We start from the raw sequence: 12,513 nt of genomic DNA on the forward strand, positions 1-12,513 counted from the left end.
AAAAACATACATGTAAAAAAACTCAACAGCACTCACCTTTGTTGAACGCATTTTCATGTAGGAACTATTTTCTTTCTACTGGACTACATTGTATCACAGACAGGAGGAAGCGCACATCTATTCATGGGTGAGAGGCTCGTGATAGTGACAGCTGTATGAACATTATTTGCGTCCTCCTCGGCTGAGCTGTAACGTAGTTAGCTTAGTTAGCTAGCCTCTCTTCTCTGCGGCTGAGCTGAAACGTTAGCTAGCTTAGTTAGCTAGCTTAGTTAGCTAGCCTCTCGCCAATGAGTAGATACATGCTTCCTTTTGTGCACTGATACAGAAAGAAACTGGTTCCCACATAAAACTGCCCATAACACATTTTGTGGATTATTATGAGTAACCGGGTCATGATTTCCAGCAAGAGACATTGCTGTTGAGTTTATCAAATTACTTTTTGTGCCGCTTTGATCAGCACAAGCTGAGTGCCATGAAGCTCCATTACACTGGAGAGAAGGCAAACACCTCCACAGCCAATATCTCCAGATCTCTAGATGGATAAATAGCACTAGTATGAGTACGAGGGAAAATATGTGATTTTGATTTGGGCCTGAATTGACCCTTTAAATATTCATGGCTAATTAAGCAACAATCAAAAGTGTTTTTGGCAAAGTTTGGATATATAACTTTCTTGGTTATTATTAATGAATGAGTTGATCAAAGACTCATCGACTCCATCAGGAGTGTGTGGGTGTGGTATGATAGACAGCGGCTTGGCAATACAAACAAACAAACAAACTCAAACCTTTCCGTCATTTTGGATTCGAGTGTTGTTTTAAGCCCCAAAAGGTAATTTCCTAGAGAAAGATAGTTGATTGTCTAGACTCCAACCAAACCAAAGTATTTGATGACCTGGGGGTGAGACTCAACAACCAACTCTCTTTTTCTAAGAATTTATTTTGTTGTTTTAATTCTGTTTTTTTTTTTTTTCTTGTTTGCTAGTTGGATTTTCTTGACTTTTGCCAGAATCAAGCTATATATAGTTATAGGGACATTTTAGGGCCTTTATGAAAACTGTGCTAGGAGAGACAACTAATTTTACTTTACCTTTCCAAGTCGTTTCCAAACGAGTGGCATTGTCTCAAGAGAAAATCATTTAAAAGAGGATGTTATGCTCATTTTCAGGTTCATAGTTTTATTCTAGGTTACTACTAGAACAGGTTTACATGCTTTAATGCTCAAAAAACACATCAGGTCTCTCATACTTTCCATTTCTGTAGGCCTCCCCCCCTCCTGGATACCCAGTCTCCTCTGATTGGCCGGCTCTAACACACCCGACCCAGCTCCGCTAACAACAACAGAACAGCTGCGCTAAATCAAACCAGCTGCTAGGCACAAGTTACACAAATGTGTGATATGGTGACGCAGTGTGATGTCAAAAAAACAGACACTCAGTCTCCTTTAGTGTCCAAAAGCGAAACACTGAATAACATAATAGATATTCTTAGCAGCTCAGGCATACTAACCTTGGCAGCATCCATTAAAAATGCAAAATAAGGGTCAAAGAGAATAATTTTCCATAGATAATTTCCATTTCTTTTTCTCTCTGCCTGTAAGGAATTTGCAATGCAAATACCGAGCCGGTTAAAAGAAAGGAATGAGAAACATTTAGCACAGGCATTCGGAGTCAAATTCACAATCCCCAAAGGCCTCCACTTCCCAGTCAGGACCAAACTCAGTCTGACACATTGAGGGGATATTTCTGTCCCTTCACACAATAGCTGTGGTAAAGAACTGTACTCATGAATCCAGCCTGCTGTTACTGAAGATAAAGTGTCCACCTGATACTAAAAGCACGCAGCAGTAGCCTTGGGGTAAGAGAAGCAGACTACAACCAGAGCTCAGGACTTTTAAAGTAGTGTGGGAGGTGAATGAATAATGTCATCCTCAGGCTCTCCATTTGGTTGCAGAATATAAAAGTGCTAACAAGTCCTGCGCTGCACAGCAAACCAGCCAGATGTATCCATGTAATCATTTCCCCAATCATGTCTGTATGATGTTGTACAAAAAAATAAGTTGTTTTGTCGTACTTCAGCACTCTAAACATCTGTACATCTTACCTGAGACGACAGAAACTCGGATGGGATTTGGGTTTTTACAGGTAATTGTGTCTGAGCTCAACATGAGAGCACTGGATATGCTTAACATTCCATCAGAAACATTAAAAAGACAGCTTTGTTTCTTGATTTGCTTCGAGGGATTCAAAAACCCTGCGATCCAAGGACACAGAAAGATGTAAGGAAATGGATTATGACCAGCAGCATTTTATTATGTCTTTACATTGATTCTGATCTGCAACGTGTTGCTTTTCATCAGGATGGCACAAACCTTTAAAGGTCCCATATTATACTGTTTTTCATCAATTTCACACAGCTGTCAGAGGTCCAACAACACTGTATTCGATATGCATTGCCCCAAACCCATCCGTGGTCCTGAATTTCAGCTGTCTAAAAGTCGCTCTACTGAGAGCAGGCTGTTTCTGTGCCTGCACCTTTAAATGCTAATGAGCTCCGTCTGTCAATGCCTACTTGCCTGCTATGCGTCCCTCTCAGGGAGAAGATGCCTCTTATGCTAGCGGTAGCATGCGCTAATGTTATGGTGGCTGTATATATATGTAACACTATGGCTCGCGGAGATGCTTTAGTTCAACCGAACCAGTTTGACCCAGAATCGGACCCAGAAGGAGAGGCTCCTGAAGAAGTACAGACTCTGAGGCTGCAGCAGGACATTTCAGAATGGTTAGTGTCTGAATAATGTTAGTTTGTTCTATGTGTTGTTACAGTTACTACCATGTAGCTAATGGCTAACAGCTAGCAAAAGCTGTGTGTCTTCGCACAGTCTCTGTCTCCAATCTGCACGTTTCCAGACTTTTTACTGTGACAACCAAGCTCCCTCGTAATATTATTAACAATGAACTCGCTTCAAACGCCATTGCATAGTGGACCAAAGCGGAGCTAACTAGTTAGCCAATTTCAAGCTGACTTCACCATACTCATAGGCAACTGTAAATACTATAAAACCGCAGCAACACTTACCTGTGTCTCGGGTGCAGTTGCTGGGTCCCATATGGTTGGGACTGATCCTTTTACGAGGGTCAGCGTCGAGGCAAAGCCAGCTTTGTAGTTACTGACACTCGTTACTGAAGGAGTCTGATGTGAAGTGGTTAGCATACACATACAAGCTAACACGAACCGCAGCCGGCACGTTGTCGTTAAAAATGAAATGCAACCACTGTCTCTTCTGTTCTGTAGCTGGGTCAGAATATAGACACTTACGTTGGTTTTTACAACCAACAACAGAGTAATTTGCATGTCTAACTCTGAGCGACGACATTACGAAACACTGCTATCTTACCGCTGGACACACCGAACTTCACCTCGGGGATGGACGTGGCCTCTCGGGTATCTCCTATCACCACGCAGAGGAGGTCGGCCTATGTAAATGACTCCCCTTGTTATGTAACGAAAGGAGCTGAATCTGAACAGCCTATAGGAGCGCCGTTTTACCAGTGGGTGGGCTGCAGAGACCATGCAGCAGTCGCTTGCTTTCCTCATTCTGGGAGTTGGCAGGCCCAGGGAGGACCAGCTTATATACAGTATGTAGAGACCAGAGAAAACGTGTTTTTCATAAAATGGGACCTTTAAGATCACCAACCTACTGAACAAACAACCATTCATTAATCAAATCATCTTTTATTCAAACATTTTAAAAGCATACAGTAAAAAAATAAAAAAAGTGCTTTGCATGTAAACTATTCATTTTGAAACCAACCACTTGAATCATTTAAAAAAAAATGCTTAGAAGATGCCAGGGAAGCTTTGCACACCAAACAGCAGATTCCGCTTTTCATTCATAAATGATTACAAAAAGAGCACAATTAAGAAGGGGTGACCCTTCTGTCTTCTAAGCTACAAAGGAATCATTCAAGAGTGTTTCATTTTGGCAAAAATAATGTGGAAAAAAAAAAGTGACAGAAGCGCTGGTCTTTCAAGCAAAGTACACAAGTTTCCCCTTATCCTCCCATTATCCTCCTGAGATAAACCAATTCTAAATATTCAGCCTTGTAGAGGTCCGACTCTGACTTCCAGGATGTAAGGCTCACTGGACACCGTCCAGTTTGAGTGTCCAGGCTCGACCCGGGGAGGAGGGACGTTCAGGCAAAAGGACAATAAGGCCAGCACTGGGGGTGAGTGGCGACCAGGATAAAGGCTGTGGATTACCCAACAAGGTCACCTGGACAAAAGACAAAAATCTGTAATTAAGTTTCTTACATTTCATGTATGGACTTCTATATTCCCTGAGTAAATTAATAATCACTGAGCTGCTGACAGCAGGTTTTATAATCTGTATAAAGACATCATTGTCTCAGCCCCTTTACCTTAGTATCTGCTGATGTTTTAGGTCCCAGCAGTTGTACTGTGGGTTTGGGAGGTATGGTTGTCACAATGGCATAGACGGTTTCCCCTTTTGATGTATACCTAGACAGATGGAGACGAGAACTTGCATCAGTTCAGTTCAAAATACTTCATCATCCCTCAAGGTCCGATTCAAGGCAAGCGAGGGCACAAACAGATGCACACAGACAATTTATTAACGCACATACTGTAAAAATACACCAAGGACATAACAGAGAACTGGGATGAGGACTGTCAGTCTATACACAAGATTAACTGACCATTACTTGTACTTGTTCACAGGTGTAATGGCGTCTGGAGTAAAACCAAACTTAATTGTATTTCTTTAACATCTGAAATAATTTCCATTTCTTTTTCTCTCTGCCTGTAAGGAATTTGCAATGCAAATACCGAGCCGGTTAAAAGAAAGGAATGAGAAACATTTAGCACAGACATTCGGAGTCAATGCACAATCCCCAAAGGCCTCCACTTCCCAGTCAGGACCAAACTCAGTCTGACACATTGAGGGGATATTTCAGCAATTTAAAATAATCCTAGAGGACATTTATAGGGCCGTTGATAGTCCTCAATAAAAGCATATGAGACTAAGTATGAAGCGAAACTAAGGATCTTTCTGTTTTACCAATAACTTTTTATAGATGAGGTTAACAACACCTTGAAGTCAGTTATTTTCCTTATGACAAGTCAGGCGACAAATGAACAAAGCTACAGATCAATAAAAGAATAAAACGTTACACAAACAGTAGAGACGCTTCTGAGTCTTTTTCACAATGACATCTGTATTCTCAAAGCGTCATCATATACAGATCCCCAGTAAATTGTACTGTAGGTCTGAATGATTTAAACATTTGTGCGATGTATCATTGTTGGAAGACTGTCGCTGTGTTTTGTTTGGGTTATGATTTCTCTTGTTTTGGATATATTCTATAATAGGTTGATATTAAAGGTTGATCGCACCAGTCCATGAATACTTGTAGTTTTGGTTTGTGTCAATGATCTGAAAAACTGAGTACAGATTAGGGCTGCACGATTCTGGAAAAATTGTGAAGCACGATTTTTTTGCTTAGAATTGAGATCGCGATTCTCTGGCACGATTTTTTCACAAAATGTTTATTGCACTCATGAGTAAAAAAACATTGTAGTATGGCAGAGGCATAAAGCAATGTTTTTTTTGTTTTGTTCAAGTTCTATCATTGGATGAGAAATGATTTTTACAAAAGAAAAAAAAAAAATAATTTGTCTCCAAGATGACAGGGAATCCTTTAATCCCTCATGTTGTACAGTGTTTATTGGGGCCGTATCTTTGGCTAGGTGATATGTGATAGCTGCTTTGATTGGCTTTCTAAAACGGAGGCATAATATTCATCGAGTAAACATGTGACGTGACATGAAGCCCGAAGTTGGGCTGGGAACAGTTGACAACAAATTTGTCTTCAAAATAAGAGCTTTACATTGCACCCCATTGTAGTTTAGAACTGGGTTCTTAGCGGGGGGCTTTTACTTTGAAAGTAGCGACCGTTTCTAGCTTGCGCTACAACAACAAGCTAACACAACGAAACCGCTAGAGATCCAGGAGACGCTAGCATCTCCCGGATCTCAGCGGCTGTCCAGTTGCTCACCTAGCAGGCGAGGTGGAAATAAGTGTACCCTCTGAGGCGGCAAATCGGCGGACCTAAACGGACTCTCAATTTGCCGCCCTCTGTCTAAAACCGCAGACCTAGCTGCCCAAAAGACGGGCAGATTGGCGGCTTGCTGCCCTGTCTAAAGATGGCCTCTCACTCACTCCTTCCATACACTTAACTGCAGGCGGGCTTCCTCCGCTGAATCCCGTGTTGTAAAGATGCTTTACCACAGGTTGAGGGAGGAGGCAGCAGCAGTGCTGCGTTTGGGGGCGCTTTGAAAAATCCGGGAGGAAAATAGGAGCATTTGTTTGTGATTCAGCTCGAGATATAAAATGCTCCAAAATCGCTATGTGTAGAAATAAGATCACGTGTATGTGTGAATCGAGATCGCGATTTTTTAACGATTTTTTGTGCAGCCCTAGTACAGATATAACACATTTCACAATATATTGATTTCTGTATGTACTACTACTACAGTCATGTGTGCAAGATAAAAAAAAATAGAGGTGAAAGGACAAAACCCTGCAGTAAGCCAGATGAAGCACAGATTGATTGATTACATCCACATTTCTCATTAATTATCTCCCATGTTTTCACTAATAGAGCTTTTAAAAGATCTTAAAGTACCCCTCCAGTCAAACACGTAGCTTTCTACAGGTGAATGTTTGAGCTTCACTGTGTAGACTTTGATACTAGATGGTCGTTTTCACATTTGAAGCCTCCAATGCACATGCACTAATTTGCATGTTATTTTGTGGATTTTCTGTCCAACAACCAACTTTGCAAAATACAAGTACATTTGAAATCTAAAAGATCTGCCTTTCGATTACTGGACGAAACACTTCCACATGTTCATATCAAATTATTTTCTGAAGCTTAACCCTCAAAATACTCAGCAGCAGCTCTTCCACAGCAGAGCGAAACTTAAATTGAGTGCGTTAACGCTCATTTCAGTGACCTTTGTTGTACCTTTGTTCTCTGTACAACATGTGATGCATCATGAGACACACTCTACCACTCCTATACAGATTTGAGGAAATTGTGCTTTCAGTTATCAATAACAGGAACGACAAGATCAGCAACTCCTAACCGCTTCTTACCAGACTGGCACAGTGGTGTTCTCGGTCTGTATCCTCCAGGGTTTGGAGGCGTAGATGGCCTCCCCGTTGATCTCCAGCCACGCTCCGACACTCCTGAGCCTCTCCTCAAACACGGCAGGGATCATCCCATCAGGTGTGGGACCCACATTCAGGAGGTAGTTACCTCCCAGAGCCACCGTGTGAACCAGATCCTGCAACAGTAGCAGGAGGAGACGCACAAATGACATTAGTGTTGTTCTTGTACAACTTTTTATTCAGCAGAACATTTAATGACCGACACATCTTGTCTTATACTTCTACTCAGTATTCTCTTGACAATGATGAGAGAAATAAAGGCACAAGTTATTCCAACAGCAAAATATGTTAGATCAGATTGATCCCTGTGGGAATGTTGGCTTTTATTACAAATGTATATTTTAGCAAACAGTACAGCCACATGTAACACTTGACTGTGTCCATGGCAGCTGTGTACAAGAGCAGAATGATCTGTATTCTATATGTATAATAGCAAAAAACAGCCTGTGTAGTCATCAATTCTAAATAATACGATCACATATCCTCACCTCTATGATAGTGGGCAAGTCCATCAGTTCACTCATCTTCATGTTTCGACGGTAGCCCCAGGAATGTGTGTCCACAGATGTGCATTTCTCCCATTTGTGCTGTGGCAGCTGGCCTGGAGTATATTTGTCCTCACAGTTATAGTAGCCACCGTGTTTACACGCACAGCCAGCTCCCCATCTGTCATTGGTCACTACTGTATCCTGATACAAGGAAGATCTGGTAAGTGTCTGCAACCATACGAAAATAATGAACAGCTGAGTGTCTTGATTTAACAAGAAAGCACACTGACTTTGACAGGGCTGTCATTGTACAACCAGGCCAGGAACTCAGTGGAGTTCCAGTAGGTGTCAGGTGCCTCCCAGTCCCCATCGGACCAGATCACCTCAGGTCTGTACCTGCAAAACAAGAGGAAGACCGAGATTTAAACATACCGATGTCTGGCTTTATTATATGCAATAAACATGTCTGTATTGAAATCAGCCAGTAGGTGTTACAGACCTTACAACCATGTTATAAAGCTCTGGTAGTAGTTTATTCATCACAAACTCCTGTGTTTTGAATCCATTCTTCTTGTCCTTCAGGTACAGAGGGTGGAACCACTCATACAGGGAGTTGTACAGTCCATAGTGCAATGACCTTAACGAGGAAGTTAACAACATTAAAATAAAAAAGCTGCAACATCACCATATTTAAACTGATCTTTCTGCATGTGTTGGACGTTTCCTTGGTATCTGGGGTAGTGTCTGACTGATGCTCGATACTGGGGCTGATAAAAATAAATAGATATCTAAATATCAGCTCAAACACACACATTTTATGCAATGATCCAACAAATGTGCTTATCAAACACTTGTGACAAAGATATGTAACGGATGAAGGATATCTTATGTATAACAATCAACTAAATTAAGGAAATTCACTAGGATTTTATTTAGTAATTATACATTTCCCAAATCCTCTTTTTCTACATTATATTGGGAAAATAAGAAAATGTTTTATATCGGCATCTATGAGAAAACACATACACCAATACTAACATATCTGTTAAAGGCTAATATCAGATGATATCAGCTGACCAATATACCAGCTGGGCTCTAATCTGGGGTAGGGATGCACTGATCCAAATGTATTCTCCCACAATACGATAACTCAGCACAGGATTTCTGCTGATATTAAATAATAATCTTCTATTAAGCCCCTTTACTTATTGGAATAACTTTTATGTAAAGTATCATGAGGACAGGGATGCTGTGGCACTAAAAGCTGAGGCTGCAGCATGTAATGATGGCATGTACTTATAGGTATAATGTCATTGGGAAGGAAACTGGATTCAATGTACATTGCCCATCACAATTGACATAATAGGGTCGGTATTAGGGCTGCAACTAACAATTATTTTCAATGGTGATTATTTTGCCTAATATTTGCACGATTCGTCACTGCAAGTCTGTAAAATGTCAAAAAGAAAGTGTGAAAAATACTCATTATGATCTCCAAGAGCCCAAAGAGAGACTAAAATTGATGCATCACCAATCTACAGCAAAGTTACTACTATTACATCAGGACATGAATTGGCCCTGAACTGGAAATGGAGTGTGTCAGTATACGCGACTACACAACTTGAAATCAGACCACATATTGGCCCAACAGAAAGAGGAAACAGCTGGTGAATGTGTGATGAGCAGGACAGGTTGTGCAACACTCTTTAATCCACTGTATTCCACTGTGTTAGTACCAGCTGTAAACTCTTTCCTTGAGCTTCATACTAAACACCTGATGGCCCACCTGTTGCGCACCGTCTCCCCCAGATCTCCCACCAGGTCCCTGTGAGGACCAGTGTCAACTGAGTTCCAGTTCCAGGAGTGTGGAGAGCCCCAGTTAGTAAACCCTTCGTGGTGTTTGGCGGTCAGGACCACATACCTGCAGCGGAGACAATGTGTATGCTTAATAAACAGTATGTGTGATTATGATTCTGTGTAGGTCAAGAAAGAACCACCCTGCTGAAAAAAACAGCACAGACCAGCACCAAAACACAACATATGCTGGTGAACAGTCACTAGCAAGACCAGCATATGTTGTGTTTTGGTGCTGGTCTGTGCTGTTTTTTTTCAGCAGGGCAGTTCGATACCGGAAGTGAAACTGTTTATTTTACAGAAATCCACTCACTTTGCACCTGAAGCCTTGAATATGTCGGCCCAGTCCTCCGGGTTGAAGAACTGAGCGTGAAACTGGGGAGCAAACTCCGGGTAGCTGAAGCCCGGCGGGTAGTTCTTGGACATGTAGCTCACGCACTTCTGGTCCGGGGGCTGCTGGCCCTGCCAGTGCCACCAGAACCACTCACTGCCGAACCCGGGCACAGAAAACACCCCCCAGTGGACAAAAATCCCCACCTTGGCCTGGTCGTACCATGACGGCAGCGGCCTGGCGTCCAAACTCGTCCAGTCGGCGGTGTACCGAGCCGCGGCTTGAGAAACTACAGCTAAAACTAAAACTAATGTCGCTAGCATGACAGCGGGTTAGCCTGGTGCTAACTCCTGCTACACTGTGATGCTACACGAAGCTAACAGTCGGTTTAGAGCTGATACGTGTTGTCGCCGCAGGTGAAGCAACAAAGGTGAAGTGAAACTGCTTCACGGCCTGTTTTCCACATTAAACTGAGAGTTCACCTTTTCTCTACCCCTCAGGTAAATAAAACGTTCCCATCATATGACTGTTATCACATGAAGCGTCACGTGACTGTCCCGTCTGTCTTTTTTTTTTTTTTATTACAACTTTATTTAAAAGCTGAGCATTACTACTGGGCATACATCTGCATACACACTGACAACATCTACACGGTATTTATAACATCCAAATAACACGAAATTGCTTTATTTGTTGCAAACGTTATATACGACATGAATGTCCTGGTTAGAAAATAATAAAAATTAGAGTTTTTATTGATACAAACAGTCCTGCTGACTTTGCACCGGCAATGAACTGCTTCAGTCCACTTCTAATCTGAATAAAGCAAATTCAGCATCCCATATTTAAAGGGGCACTATTATTATTTTAATGAGGTGATAACACAAACTCCATAAGTGAATAAACGAGCTGTTCTCAGAGGAAAATAAGGTCTCAAGAACACTGTTTGAAGTTAGAAAGGTGGCAGGGTCCGCCGAATGTAAGCAATGTAAAACTGTGTTGTCCTTTAAGGTCAGATTGTTTATGCAGTTTATTCAGCCATGGCTCAAAGAGTATGTTTATTTTTAATTTGTGTATGCATTACATTCATTGAAGATCTTCATCTTCTGATTAATGATAATACCCCAAAACCACACAGAGCACCTTTAAGATTGTGATTCATTCTAGTTTGTAATGTCTGAAGATCACATTCAGGGTGTTGTCCCCAGTGAGATGTTAACTGCAATAACTTTTTGAGAAATATTGTGTTGATAAGTAAATATATTAATATTTCCAGTGTTAAATCATGTGTTAGGGAATCTTAGTGTATGAATCTTACATGACCTTTTTTCTGATTTCTTGGAAAACATCAAAACTTCTTGAAATGTTCTTTCATTGTAAATAGGTGACAGTATTATACAAGGACAGTTTATGAAGACAGAGCCTTGAAAAATGATTCAAACAGACCTACAGCATACAGATTGTATTTCAACTTAACATTATGTGTAAAGATTGGCATCAGAACGGGCAAATCTAGATATATAAAAGGCTGTTATATAAAATAAATTAATTTAAAAAATGAAAGAAAAGAAACATTTTATTGATTTACTCAAAAACAGTATTCAGATTCCCCCAGGCCTATCTGAATATGGCTCTAAAGGTAGACAGGCATATGTCAAAAAACAAAAAACAATGTGATTGTATTTATTTGTTTTATTAATTTGCTCATAGACTTATATTTAAATTAAACTTGTGTTCCTCTTTTATTTGTAGTTTTCCTATACTCTGATTATATTATTAGTTCTGTTTGGACATATTTACACATTGTTCCGTTCATAAAGAAATGCACCCAAAGGAAACTCTGTTTTTAATGAGGCGCCACATGTGAACGTGGTCGGCCTTTCACGGCCTCTGCACCCAAAGGTCCCGGGTCATTTCTGCAGACACGGTCCGTGGAGGTGTGATCTCCTCTGCCCGCGTCGCTCCGGTCGCTGCCCACAACATCTGCGGATGCTGTCTCCAGCTGTTCCGGGCAGGATGCGTACACAGACAGAGCCTCCAGCCCGGCCATGACGAGCGAGTCCCGCCGCTGAGCCCGGTGGCTGTACCCGAGCCGCTTCAGGGTCCGCCGGGTGGTCCTGAGCGAGATGGGATTCTCGTGCCCGCTGCTGTTGTACAGAGCCTGGATCTGCACGGTCGATGCGCGGTTGTTCGCCTCCACCACGCTCTCCATCACCCTCTCCCCGCTGTCATCGACGAGGCGTTTCCTCCCGCAGGACCCCCGCTGGCTGGAGGTCTTGTGCTCCTGACACCACTCCCTGTACACCCGAGACACGCTGGTCTTGGAGAAGCCGAGCCGGCTCACTGTTTCCGAGATGCTGCAGCCGGCGCGCCGTGCTCCCACTATCATCCCCCGCTCAAAGTCACTCAAGTCCGGCGACTTTCCCATGTGACACCGCTCGGTCCGGCAGGGACCCCGCACACACTCGCTCTCTGCAACCAGCAAACCAAAGTCGTAAACACATTCTTTTTCTTCTTCTTCCTCTGTGGTGTTGTGGCATATTGGACTAACGAAGGCTAATTGTCGCCCTCCTCAGTTGGCTTCAT

At 42.1% G+C, this 12,513-nt stretch overlaps 1 protein-coding gene across 1 annotated transcript; it reads right to left on the reverse strand.

The window, feature by feature from the left end:
• Positions 1 to 3,720: 3,720 nt before the first annotated feature.
• On the reverse strand, positions 3,721 to 10,487 carry LOC115579041 (tissue alpha-L-fucosidase). Its single transcript, XM_030412496.1, has 8 exons — positions 9,910 to 10,487; positions 9,529 to 9,663; positions 8,242 to 8,379; positions 8,033 to 8,138; positions 7,743 to 7,943; positions 7,180 to 7,370; positions 4,421 to 4,520; positions 3,721 to 4,275 (listed from the first exon to the last, which is right to left on the reverse strand). The coding sequence occupies exons 1-8, from the start codon at positions 10,248 to 10,250 to the stop codon at positions 4,141 to 4,143; spliced, it is 1,347 nt and encodes a 448-aa protein (XP_030268356.1). The 5' UTR covers positions 10,251 to 10,487; the 3' UTR covers positions 3,721 to 4,140.
• Between the last annotated feature and the right edge of the window lie 2,026 nt (positions 10,488 to 12,513).

This window comes from Sparus aurata, chromosome 3 (genome assembly GCF_900880675.1).
Source record: "Sparus aurata chromosome 3, fSpaAur1.1, whole genome shotgun sequence".
In the NCBI taxonomy this organism is placed as follows: domain Eukaryota; kingdom Metazoa; phylum Chordata; class Actinopteri; order Spariformes; family Sparidae; genus Sparus; species Sparus aurata.